The following is a 12,214-nucleotide window of genomic DNA, read 5'->3' on the forward strand; positions in this document are numbered from 1 at the left end:
CAACCTAAATTAATACCTACAAGATAAGTTTGTCTATTTAATTCATAGGGACTGACCCAGGAAGGGAGAGGATATCCAAAATACCAGCAAGGGTTAAACTTCCAAGTCCCCCTTCAAGGTTTTGGAAGCCCAAGATACTGAATACTATTGGGAACAAGATGGATCGGTTTCTAAAGCTAGATACAGCATCCCTCGCATGGAAGAGAATGACTGTGGCCATTGTGTGTTAAAATTGACCTAGATGAAAGTTTACTATTGAAACAGGGAAACAGGAACTGTCAGGCAAAGGATCATGTGTGTTCCCTAAAGATGAAATCAATGTAGAGATCATGGCAGATGATTGCCCATTTCCCCTATCTGCTCCTCCTCAAGCAGTAGACCAGGAACAAGGTAAACCGTCAACCTCACAAATTGTTCAGGTGGCCTCTAAGTCAAAGGGATCAACCCCATTTTAACAGCAGCAAAGGGATAACCCTCTTAGAGAAATCTACCATCCTTTTGAACTCAAGGATCCCTCTTCCATGCACATTGACCAGTGTTAAGTTATGGTATGTTCTATGCTTAGAGCAATTTACTTCAATTTCTTCTTATTAGCCCAATGTCAATTTCACTATTTAGCAATCACATTAACATAAAGTAAAATGCTGAAAGAACATAAATAAATAGACAGGAGACAAGCCAAGACAAGAGACACCAGATGTGGCGGCTAGCCAGGGACAAACCCCAATGTGGAGAAACCCTTTGATCAATTCTTCTATAATCTTCAATAATTCAGCAGAGAGAGAGAGATAGTACAATATCACAAGTCTGATATTTTATATCAGCAATAATAAATCAGCAACCAGCAAAGTCAAAGCTAGTCAAACAGCCCTGGATTGACCTCTAGTCAACCTTGAAGAACTCGGTCTTCAACAGCAAACTTCGGCAGCCCAAAACAGCCCTCAGTCAACGGTCAAAACAGCAGTCAATAATCAGCAGCCTGCGGTCAGCCCTAACCAGTCAACGCTGGTCAACACAGCACCCAAACAACATGCGCAGGTCAACGATTGGTCAACGCATCATTTAAGAGCCCTGGACCTTGGTCAACGCAGCCCAAAAAGTCAACACTGCCCAAAAAGTCAACACTGCCCTAGAAATAGTCAATGCTGCCCTAAACAGAAAATTCATCCTTCCTCTTGCACGTGTGAGAGAAACTGCTCCTACGCTGGCCCAATGAGATTAGGAGAGAGAAGATGAGTGTTGAGATGATGTGAAATAATGCCACAAGGTATCTTCCTTTTATATGAATCGTTGAGGTTAAGCTGGGGGTGTGCCACACACTTTATCTTGCTGGCCAACCTTGACAAATTGTCAAGTATATACAAATAAATTCATATCTCCATAAATACATGTCAGAATCGGATGATCGTTAGATCAATCCTACACCTCTTGACGAGAGGAATCCAAGAAAAATATCAGCTACCATAAATAAGATGACCCACATGGAGTTTGGCCCTAGTTACCAATTTTAACAACCAGACACTGGAAGAGCTCAACAGGGTTTTCTAAAAGATCAAAAAAGACCCCATTCTTTTTAAATAGAGGAATTGGCAACTAGGCCAGTTTGTACTTGCTTGACACGGGATCGTTTCCTACCGCTACCACCATACGCACCCCTCTAGCAGGCACAAGCTAATCAGGGGGGATTTGAACCTTGAATCTCATAGTTTACATAACACTTCATATCATGGTGATCACCAACCAATTGACCTACCCCCCAAGTGCTCAAAAAGGACCCCATTATTTCAGCTAGAGTGGAGGTTTTGTTGGGAGAGTCTCCCTCCTTGGGATCACCAAGGTTGAAGGTTGCAAGAGAAGCATAATTTCCCTTAAATCTCTTGTTGAAGAGAAGAGGACTAAGGTTACTAAATCTAGTTTGGATCAGGGTTGCGGGGGAGCAGCTCACCCCTGTTGAAGAATCAAGGGCAATTAGGTGTAGTGTGATTCTTCTTGACTTGATAACAATTTGTGAAGTCCTTTTACTTTTCTTGTTAGCTTAATCTTCTTCTTCTTATTAATGCATGTGTGTGTACTTCATCAAACTGCTACCAAAAACATAAGAACAAGAACACAAGATGTTGGCTCTCTGTCAGGGCCAAAACCTCTCTTCTCTTGAGAGGAAAACCCTTTAGTAAGTTTCTCTTATTGAAGCTTCTTATTGATCAATGCCAAACCCTAGACCCTTGACAAGAATATCCTCCAAGCACAAGTCAAGCCCTTTCAAGATTACTTCTTCTTGTAGCACTTTGTCCTCCTCCTTCCAGCACTTTGTCTTTCTTCCTTCAGCACTTCTTTCAACAACTGTAGAGACCTTCGATTGTATACTCTAGAATGACCCTTGACATTTTCTTCCTTCGCTTGTGATGGAGCCTTTCTAACTTAAGGAGATGACCTTGTTGCCTCCCAATCGAGCCTTCTTCTCTTTCACAAATATTGCAAACTTAGAGCAGCAGTAATGCAGCCCTAGTTCTTCGCACATGTGAGGGAATACCCTCACAAGAACTATGTTAAACTTCTCCTTCTCCCTTTGCTTGTATAGCCTTCTTCCATGCTTGAGTGAGAGGCCTTGTAGGCCTAGTTTTAACCCTAAACAATGAGATATGGTTGACTGTAAGTTACTGTTGTCATAACCGCAGAGACAACTCTCCTTTCCTCGCACGTGTGGTTGTAACTAGCCCTTTAACACTTCAGTTTTCTTCCTCCTTTCTTCACTGCCTTGGAGACCCTTTTCTTGTCTTCTTATTACCCTTTACTCAGCTTCCTACCTTTGTTGATTTCAGAGGTGATAGCTTGACGTTATAGTGGAGTGGACAGCCTCTATATATAGAGGACTATCCCTCCTTTTAGGCCAACTTGCTATCTTTGCTTCAAATGGCTTCTTTGGAGGTGTCTTTGCTTGGAGGAGACTTATTGACTTTGCTAGGAGGTATTCTCTTGACTCTAATACATAAACATACATCATATAACATGCCCTCAAGGTCTTCAACATTTTCTTTTGACCATTTGACTCACCTATAGCACTTTAACATGTGCTAGACCTATTTCAATGAGCAAGAAACTCATTGACATATATTATAAAAATAATATTTCTTTTCTTGAATAAATACAAATATCAAAAGTACATTTATGAAGACCGAACCTAGTTACATTTCCTTCAACAACCCCCCCCCCCTCTTCGACTTGCTCTTGGACGCAGCGAGCGAATTTCGGGACCGCATTGCTGCAACAACAACAGAAAAATCGCTCCCTAGTTTTTTCACAAAAAAATTGTCATAAAGATGCTCCAAACGCAATTTTTTTCCAAGAAACAAGAGTTTTTGAGTAGGGAATATTCAAGCCTATGTCCCTAGTATTCATATGCAATTCATGATAATGTTAAGAAGTAAAAGTGACATTCTCTTTTTCTTTCATTTTCATCCTTTTACTTAAATTTTTAACATTACCATGAAATGACTCAAGATGTTTGAGAGTGATTCTGACTTCATTGGATTTCATATGGAGAAAGTAGAATTTTAGATCTCACTCAAAATGCAGCAGACTTATCAATTTTTCAAGATTTTAGGATTGGGGGAATTGCATTGTTTCCATTGGATTTTGTCATGTACTAGGATATAGGACTCCTATTTAGTCAAGAGCATCAAGCCCTCTATGTACCTTGATGTTAATGACATTGGTTATTGAACTCCTCTATCATGACCCTACTAAAAATGTATGCATCACTCAAACAAAATCTTGACTTGATATGCTACATTTTTTGTATCTTATGTTAATTGCTTAGAGGGTGATATCACTGTTTTGAAGAATGGCCGACTCGAAACCGACTCGGTTGAGATGGTCTGATTCATGCCCCCACCAGGTCGACTCAGCCTTCGAACCGGAACGGCCGGCCGGGTTATTACCGAGCCGACCGGGTTGTCCAATGACTCGGTCAGCTCGACCAAGTCCGAGCCTACTCAACCGGCTCCATGGCAGCAGCCCGAAAAAGCCAGAACAGTGTGGTTTTTATTTTTTTTTAAATTGTTTTTTGGGAACACCAAACCCATTTCTAATTTGCCTTTAGGTTCTTTGGGGTCCATTCCCCTCTCCTAAACCCTATAAAACCCACCCAACCCCTCTCATTTCCTCACAGCCATCTCATTGCATTTGAGTAAGAATTGGAGTGAGAGTTTGTGAGGAGTTGTGGAGTTTGTTTTTGGAGCAACAGTGAGGAGTCTTGGGCAAGCATTGTAGTAGGAGTGAGGAGATTCTTAAGCAACCATTGGAGCAGCATTGAGGAGTTGGTTTGTTGGAGCAACCTTGAGGAGGCAATTTGTGCCTAGAGGTATTTTTTTCACTTGTAAAAAATTGTTTTTGCTTATTTATTTTTTTGTGCAAATTTGGAAATTGAAAAGAATGTTGTTTGTGAGTGAAATGAACATTGAAGCAATGCTACTTTTTTTGTTTTCATTTTCAGATTTTTTCCTTTGATTTCCAAGTGAAAAAATGGCACCTAGAGTGAAAGATGCTGCTTGGGCATATGTTGAAATGGTTGATAGTCAAATGCATTGCAAATTTTGCCATAGAAAAATTAAGGAAGGTCCTGGGGGCATTAATAGGCTGAAACAACACTTGGCGGGGATTAGAGGCCAAATTACTCCATGTGAATTAGATGAAATTGGGGAGATTAGGAAGGAATTGTTAGCCAACTTTGAGAAGTTTAAAGAAGAAAAGGCTAGGCAAAAAGAGTTAGAGGTTGAAATTGGGAGGAAGAGGAGTATACAAAAAACGCTGGCTACCAACCCCCATTTTGATTTTGAGGGTTCTTCCTCTATCCCTTGTACTGATGCATCCAACCCCTTCCAATATGTTCCTCCCTCTTTGGAGTCTATTCAAGAAAAGGGTAAGGGTAAAATGAAAAAGAAGGGTGATATGAATATCAAAAGTTATTTCACTGTCACACCCTCCTCTCCATCAGATGCACATGGTCCTCAAGCTAGTAGAACTTTGCAGCCCACTTTAGATGACCATTGGAAGAAAGAATTGAGGGAGACTGCTTGTGATTACATATGTAGATGGTGGTATGATGTTGATATCCCCTTCAATGCTTCCCGTTCACCATATTATGAGCCTATGTTTGATGCCATACATGTTGCTGGAAAAGGCTTCAAAGGCCCTACTATGCATGAGATAAGGAGGTATCGTTTGCAGAAAGAAATTGCCTCCCTTAATGAGTATTTGAAAGATTTCAAGGACTCATGGGCAAGAACAGGATGTACCATCACGTTAGATGGATGGACGATCAAAGGAACCGTACCATCATAAACTTTCTTATCTTTTGCCCATAGGGAACCATGTTTCTAAAATCAGTTGATGCATCTGATAAGGTAAAAGATGGACAATTGTTGTTTCAGCTATTAGATGAGGTTGCTGAGGAGGTGGGGGTGGCTAATGTTGTTCAAGTCATCACAGATAATGCCTCTAATTATGTTCTTGCTGGTAAACTGTTAGAGGAAAAACACGAAACCATCTTTTGGACCCCATGTGTTGCACATTGCATAGACCTCATGCTTGAGGATATTGGCAAATTAGATTGGGTCAAAAACACTGTAGATCATGCCAAAAGCGTAACAAAATTTATCTACAATCATTCATGGATTTTGAACCTTATGAGGAGACACATAGGGGGCAGGGATATTATTAGGCCTGCCATCACTAGATTTGCTACTCATTTTTTGACATTGCAATCTATGCTTTCACAACATAGAAACTTGCAAAAGATATTTTCCAATGAAGAATGGAATCAAAGCCAGTGGTCTCACAAAAAAGAAGGCAAAGAATTGAAAAAGAAAGTTAATGAAGAAATATTTTGGAGAAAGGGAGCAGAGATTGTGAAGCTTGTTGAGCCACTGGTTAAGGTGTTGTGGTTGGTGGATGGGGAAATATTGGCTATGGGCTTCATTTATGAGGCTATGGATCAAGCAAAGGAGAAAATAAAGAGGGCATACAAGGATAAAGTGGCTAAGTATGGGCCCATTTGGGCAATCATTGATGAAAGATGGAACAATCAATTCCATTGCCCTATACATGAAGCTGGGTATTTTTTGAACCCACGGTATCATTATAAAGCTCTAGCGGCAGGAGCTTTAAAGGGGGAGGTTAGAGATGGATTGATTGACTGCATTGAACACATGATCCCATTGGAGTGTGATCAGCTGGATATACACCGACAGGTCACAACCTTCAGCAAAGCCACAGGTACCTTTGGGAAGAACCTAGCGAAGATTACAAGGGAAGTAGATGAGCCAGGTAAACTAAAATTTCAATTTTAAAATTCTTAATACTTATTTTGTTAAATCGTTTATAAGTTGAAAGTAGGATATAATTTGTTATTTTGTTGAGCTAAGTCATTACACTCCTATGTTTTTTGTAGCACAATGGTGGGAGGCTTTTGGTAGCCACTGTCCTAAATTGCAGAAGTTTGCAATTCGTATTTTGAGTCAAACTTGCAGTGCTACTGGGTGTGAGCGCAATTGGTCTGTCTTTGAGAGGATTCACACGAAGAAGAGAAACCGTTTGGATCAAAAACAGTTAAATGATCTAGTCTATGTCCAATACAACCTCCGGCTCAGACGCAACCAATTGTTGAACAAAGGACCTGATTCAGATCCCATTATGTTAGAAGACATTGATCCAACATCAAATTGGGTAGTGGAGATTCATCCAGCAGAATCGAGTCGAGAGTCAACCCGTTGAGGGCATGACTCGGACCAACTCGGCCGAGTCGGTTTCGAGCCGACCGTTTTTCAAAACAGTGGTTTGGATTGTATCCTCCTTTACTTATAGATAGACATTTACTTTTTAGAAGCTCAGCAGTATGATGACGAAATCTTCATGCCATAGGCTACTGGTCTTCTGGATGCTAATAAAATCATATTCTTTTATTCTTTCTGGTTTGAAAGTTGAAACCTGCAAAATTCCTGGCTTTTGGATCTTAGTTTTCTTTACATTTTGTACATAGATAATAAAGTTCATATGAGATCTCCAGTCAATGATCAGTCCCTGTAATCCATGATGGTTTTCTGTTATTTGGGTGCAAAACCTTAGGGTCTTAGTTTTATTTACATTTTGGTCCACAGTTACTATAGTTAATATCATAGTAGCAAGATCCGATTATGAATACTATTTGATACAAAAATAATAATAATAATAAACCCAATACAACTTCAATATGGAAGTGAGTAATGTAACAGGTACAGCTAACTGTAGCATAGAATTAGAACCAAGAAAATTACTATTACCTATTAAAAACCCTTCAAAGGGACAAATTATAAAATAAATTAGCATTCGTACATAGTCCAGACTTGGAAGTTAGAAATTGAAGAACCTCAAAAAAAATATTTTCGAGGTGAAATGCAGCACAAAAGGACAGCCCACAGATACATCTACATGTAACCCAAAAACAGAGGCCCTCTCGATAGATTTCAGGACCTCAGAAAGTAGAGGAAAAATCACATGAATTGGAAGAATTTCATCCTCAGGAACATGCAATCTGTGTATTTTATATTCACCTTTACAACTTATAAAAAAGGTAAGTGTGTTCATGTTTTATTTTAGAAAATAATATGTTCCTTTAAATTTGGAAACTTCGTTTATATTTACAAGTTATTAAGTTATTTTAGAATTTGTTTCTAAATTTTTTGGAGGCTTTGGGGATGTATTTTTGGGTTCACGGGTCAGCCTTGTAATGTATCCATACTGTACAGAAAATTTTCTACATTTCATATCGAAGTTGATTCTGCACACAGCAAAGCCCAATATGGCTACTTGGTTTATATGAGCTCCGGCTAATGATCAGTCCCTAGTATTCCATGATGGTGTTCAGTTATTTGGTTGCTAGTCAAATCCATAAGTTTATGCTGATAGGTGGAAAATATCCCCTTGGCTTGTCAATGGCCCTTAAAGCCGGAATTATTACTAGGACCTTTTGTGTGAGGCCACTTACAACCGTTCTGTAAAATGATAAAATCATTTTGTTTCAAAAAAACAGAAATCACTTGCAACGCCGTATAAATTTAGATATAAATGCATATGCATCATCAGAGAGGATAAGGTTACCTATTGATATGCAATCTGGCATTTCATTCATTTCTAAGACGGTATTTTCAGGAGGTTCAACAACGGGCATGGACCTTTTGATCACAAACTTTATTCCCTTCCTCTTGACCATATTATCCACCTGAGGATTCTGCCAAGAAACTATCTTTGATTCTGATTCTTCACCGCTGTGTTGCACATCCATTGCTTCAAGGTCATTGTTGTGTGGATTCTGTTTGTTTTCCCTATTCCCAGCACTTGCAAGTTCTACTGAAACAGGAAACACAGGGATACTAAATCAATAAAATACAACGAAGCATTATAACTTTTCTGAAGGAGATACGAAATAGCACATCCACAGTAAGGGTAACCATTGCAAATAATAAAACTTAAAAGTTCATATGTTTCAAATTTCTCACCGTTTTCTGTAGCCTTTGACTTCAAGTGTCTTCCAGCACTAGGCTGCCCATGATTATTCAAATTTCCAGTTTTGAATCATTATGATTTCCATCACTGCTGCCACCAGCCAGATTTTCCATCACGTATTCTTTATTTCTGCCATCGTCAATATCTGATGGACCATCAGCTCTGACAGAGAATGGCACACCTGCATTGTAATTAAGGTGGAGATCACATCAACTCCAATGCAAAATATCGAAGGAATCAAATAATCACAATTATGAAATAATCCTTTAAAACATAATGACCAACTCCTGCAAGAAACATCTTTGCTTAATAGTTTGCAAGAAACATAAAATATCTCTGTCCGATCACTCACTGTAGAAAAGAAAACATAAAGATGGATCATGTGATATTCCAAGAAATGATTAATAACTAAAATATAATTTAGATTGGTCATGTTGTAGAAGGAAAAAAATAGTGCTACTCCATATAGTGTAGCATGAAATAATGGACGATAAATAATAAAGAAAGAAATTGTGATATATATATTAAATAGTGCTACTCCATATAGTGTAGCATGAAATAATGAACGATAAATAATAAAGAAAGAAATTGTGATAAATATATTAAAGACCACAATTACAATATTAATATTTAAACCTTTCAAAATCTAGCCAGATAAAATATAGAGGAAGATTGGTATAACAGAAACATCTGAGAAGTTTAGGAAGTTCAAATTGTAGGTGTTAGTTCAGATGGTTTAGAAAAGATTAAATATGATCTATTGATCAGGTCAATTAAACATGGTCTCTCCTTTGAATAAAGCACCTATTGGGAGCACACCAGGGCATATAGGCACACCTCTCACAGTATTCTTTTATCTAGTGCTCTCCGTTGAGGTGCAAAAATGCCCCACAATTTGAGGGGACTATTAGCAAGATCTCAAATACTGTATAGACTCATAGTCTCATACTACTCATATCCATAAAACAGGACATCAAGAGAGATGAGTATAGACAAGACAGATGGCTATGGTCTTATTACTAGCTTATTCAGATTCACAACTACTTTTTCACAAGTAGTGAAAGATATCCAACCAATAATCTGTGAAATTTATTATTTTTGTTCTTGGCCTTAGCATGGCCCAGTGTTGCAGGAAACGTCCCCCCCCCCAGATCAAAAGCCTAATCCGCGATCCATACAGATCTGTGGGTGATCCGCCTTCCGAAATGCATTTCGGAAAAACCAAAACGTGAATCGGGCTGAAAAATACGATTCTTGCCATTTCGGAACCTTACAGCCCGATCCGCGTTTCGGTTTTTTCCAATCCGCGTTTCGATTTTCCAGATCCGTGTTTCGGTTTTTTCGAAACACGTTTCATAGGGAGATAATTGAGCAACTATATGCTTAGCACTGGTCCATTTGGATGCATGCAATTAGCAATTCCAAGATGATGATGATCAAGTTGAGATGCCACCCCCATCTGGTCCCTAGGTTCCTAGGTTCCATGGTTCAACACCAACAGCAGGGGGTTCGTCTTCATCAATTTCAATGCCACAACTTCCACAAGCACCATCTTCTTCATTGCCACCACATGGAGGCCCGCCGCCACGTTCTCTTCGTGGTGGAAGGAGGTGAGATTAGTAGATATATTCACAATTTACTACTTTTGTCATAGATTAATCATTAGACTTGTAGGCTTGTGAATTTGAACCTTTTTGTCTTGGCGGTGACCAAGTGACCTATTTTGTAAACATTATTGTTTGAAATTTGGACATGACAAATGTTGATAGTTGCTCACTTTCTAGATAAATCATAATATGATCTATGTTTTATGTTTTATAATATGCTTAAATGTTTTATGTTTTATAATATGCTTAAAAATTTTATGTATGTTTGTAATTGCTAGAGTATAGATGGTTGATGCTCGAATAATTAATCATTGATGTACATACTAGTAACTACAATGGGATCATGGATGCCATATCTATCTTGAGATATGCAAAAATATGCATGTTTTCATGTCTTCTACAACTAATTTGGTATTTGGGATGTTTGTTTTGAATATAAATGCAAAAAAAAAAAAATAAATAAATATATATACATATAGCAGACGCTTCGCTTCCTAGATTTTTGGAAAATGACGCTTCCGCGTCCCTGTTTCGTCCCCGCTTCGTGCAACATTGGCATGGCCTCACAACTAAGAATATAATTCGCTAGGGCCAATGTTACTTCATAGTCATGGTTATTGCACAAGATAGTTAATAGTTAATTTCCTCCTCAATAATACTTTCACTACTTATAGTTGGTATTGCATTCACTAATTTCAAAAATGTGTTGTCTATTAAAAAGGAGATTAGAAATATTGTTAAAATTTATTGAGAGTACATTAATAATCTATCAATTGCCCCAACTCCGGAAAAAATCTATAGGTTGCCCCTTCCCTGAATTTGTAATTTCCATACATATCTTTTTTAAAGTGAAAATACATAATATATTGTTTGCAGGCTATTATATCAGGCCAAGGGGTTATGGTGGCAGCAGTGTAATGCGATCTCTGGGGGTGAAGATGATAGTTTGTTCTAGCTACCAGTTTCCCCTTGTACAAGAAAGATTAAAAAATGTTTTATCATAGTTCAAGATAAATATACTTGAAGTTTACACCAAAAAGCCAAAGAGTGGTAACATTGGACCCCTTCTTCCTACACAAGCAATGGGTGGTCCTTTTCTTAAGGACTTGCTGATTAACAATCCTATTAATGAGGCAATTCAAGATCACACCAACAGTAATTACATTGGTATTGCATGGTGCCACAACTAGGGAACTCATATCCAAACTATCCTTCTATGGTAGACACCTCCACCATTTCATATACAAAATTGTGCTAATATCTAGAAACCTTCAATAACGTTGATAACATGTTTCATGGTTTTCTTTAGGGTAGACAAGGTATTCTTATTAACCCAATTTGAGGCAAAGCTCCAGTGACAATTCTTCTGTTCTTGTGAATGTTGTCATTTTCAAACTCATAGCTTCTGAAGTGAATTCACTCTCAACAAGAAACACCATTGCCAGATTTGTTACTGGCAATTACGAAGACTTCCAATCTGATGGATAACAACATTTGGAGATTGGTAGGGTAGGATACAGTCCGGTTGGTGACAACATTTGGAGCTTGGTAGGGGAGGATTACAGTCTGGTTAGTGATAGCAACCGCCAAAATAAAGTATGTCAAGAAATGAAGATGTCAAACTCAACATGCTAAAACATGATATGTTTTTCATGACTCTTGATCTGAGAACAGTGTGAAAGTCATCCAATTCCCTCGGCCAAAACTATGTGCATGTGATTTTAAAGATGTATTTTCATTTTAAAACAGATGTTCAATATGATTTTATGACTATCAATAAAGAAGTCTGAACAAGATAAGGGGTTGGGAAGTAAAGGAGAACTATAGTGATTTACCCCTTAATAATGAAAAACTAAATAATTTGGCATTGGATTTGTCAAGATCGCTACTCAACCCACTCAAAGAGAGAGGAGAGTGACAAACAAATGAGGATTTCCATAGTTCAAAGAAGTTGAGAATGAAAAAGCAAAGGCTGGGAGGGACCACTCTATTCACTAAGGCATAGCAACTCAACCCACTCACAGAGAAAGGAGAGTGACATACAGCTGGGGATTTTCCACTCTAGTTGA

General features: G+C 38.4%; 1 protein-coding gene across 2 annotated transcripts in view; it reads right to left on the reverse strand.

The window, feature by feature from the left end:
* Positions 1-8,668, reverse strand: part of LOC149192109 (uncharacterized) — a 61,009-nt gene extending 52,341 nt beyond the window's left edge. Inside the window, exons 1-2 of one of the 2 annotated variants that reach the window (XM_089404478.1) lie at positions 8,532-8,668; positions 8,134-8,382 (exon numbers count right to left, since the gene is read on the reverse strand). In XM_089404478.1, coding sequence (XP_089260604.1) covers positions 8,134-8,317 — 184 coding nt within the window. In that variant the 5' untranslated portion in view covers positions 8,318-8,382; positions 8,532-8,668. The remainder of the gene's footprint in view (positions 1-8,133; positions 8,383-8,531) is intronic. The other variant, XM_089404479.1, reaches the window with a different exon arrangement.
* Positions 8,669-12,214: the final 3,546 nt, after the last annotated feature.

The sequence above is a fragment of the Pinus tabuliformis genome, chromosome 2_2 (genome assembly GCF_031772625.1).
Source record: "Pinus tabuliformis cultivar Carrire ecotype Pingquan chromosome 2_2, CPIR1, whole genome shotgun sequence".
NCBI classification, from domain to species: Eukaryota; Viridiplantae; Streptophyta; class Pinopsida; order Pinales; family Pinaceae; genus Pinus; species Pinus tabuliformis.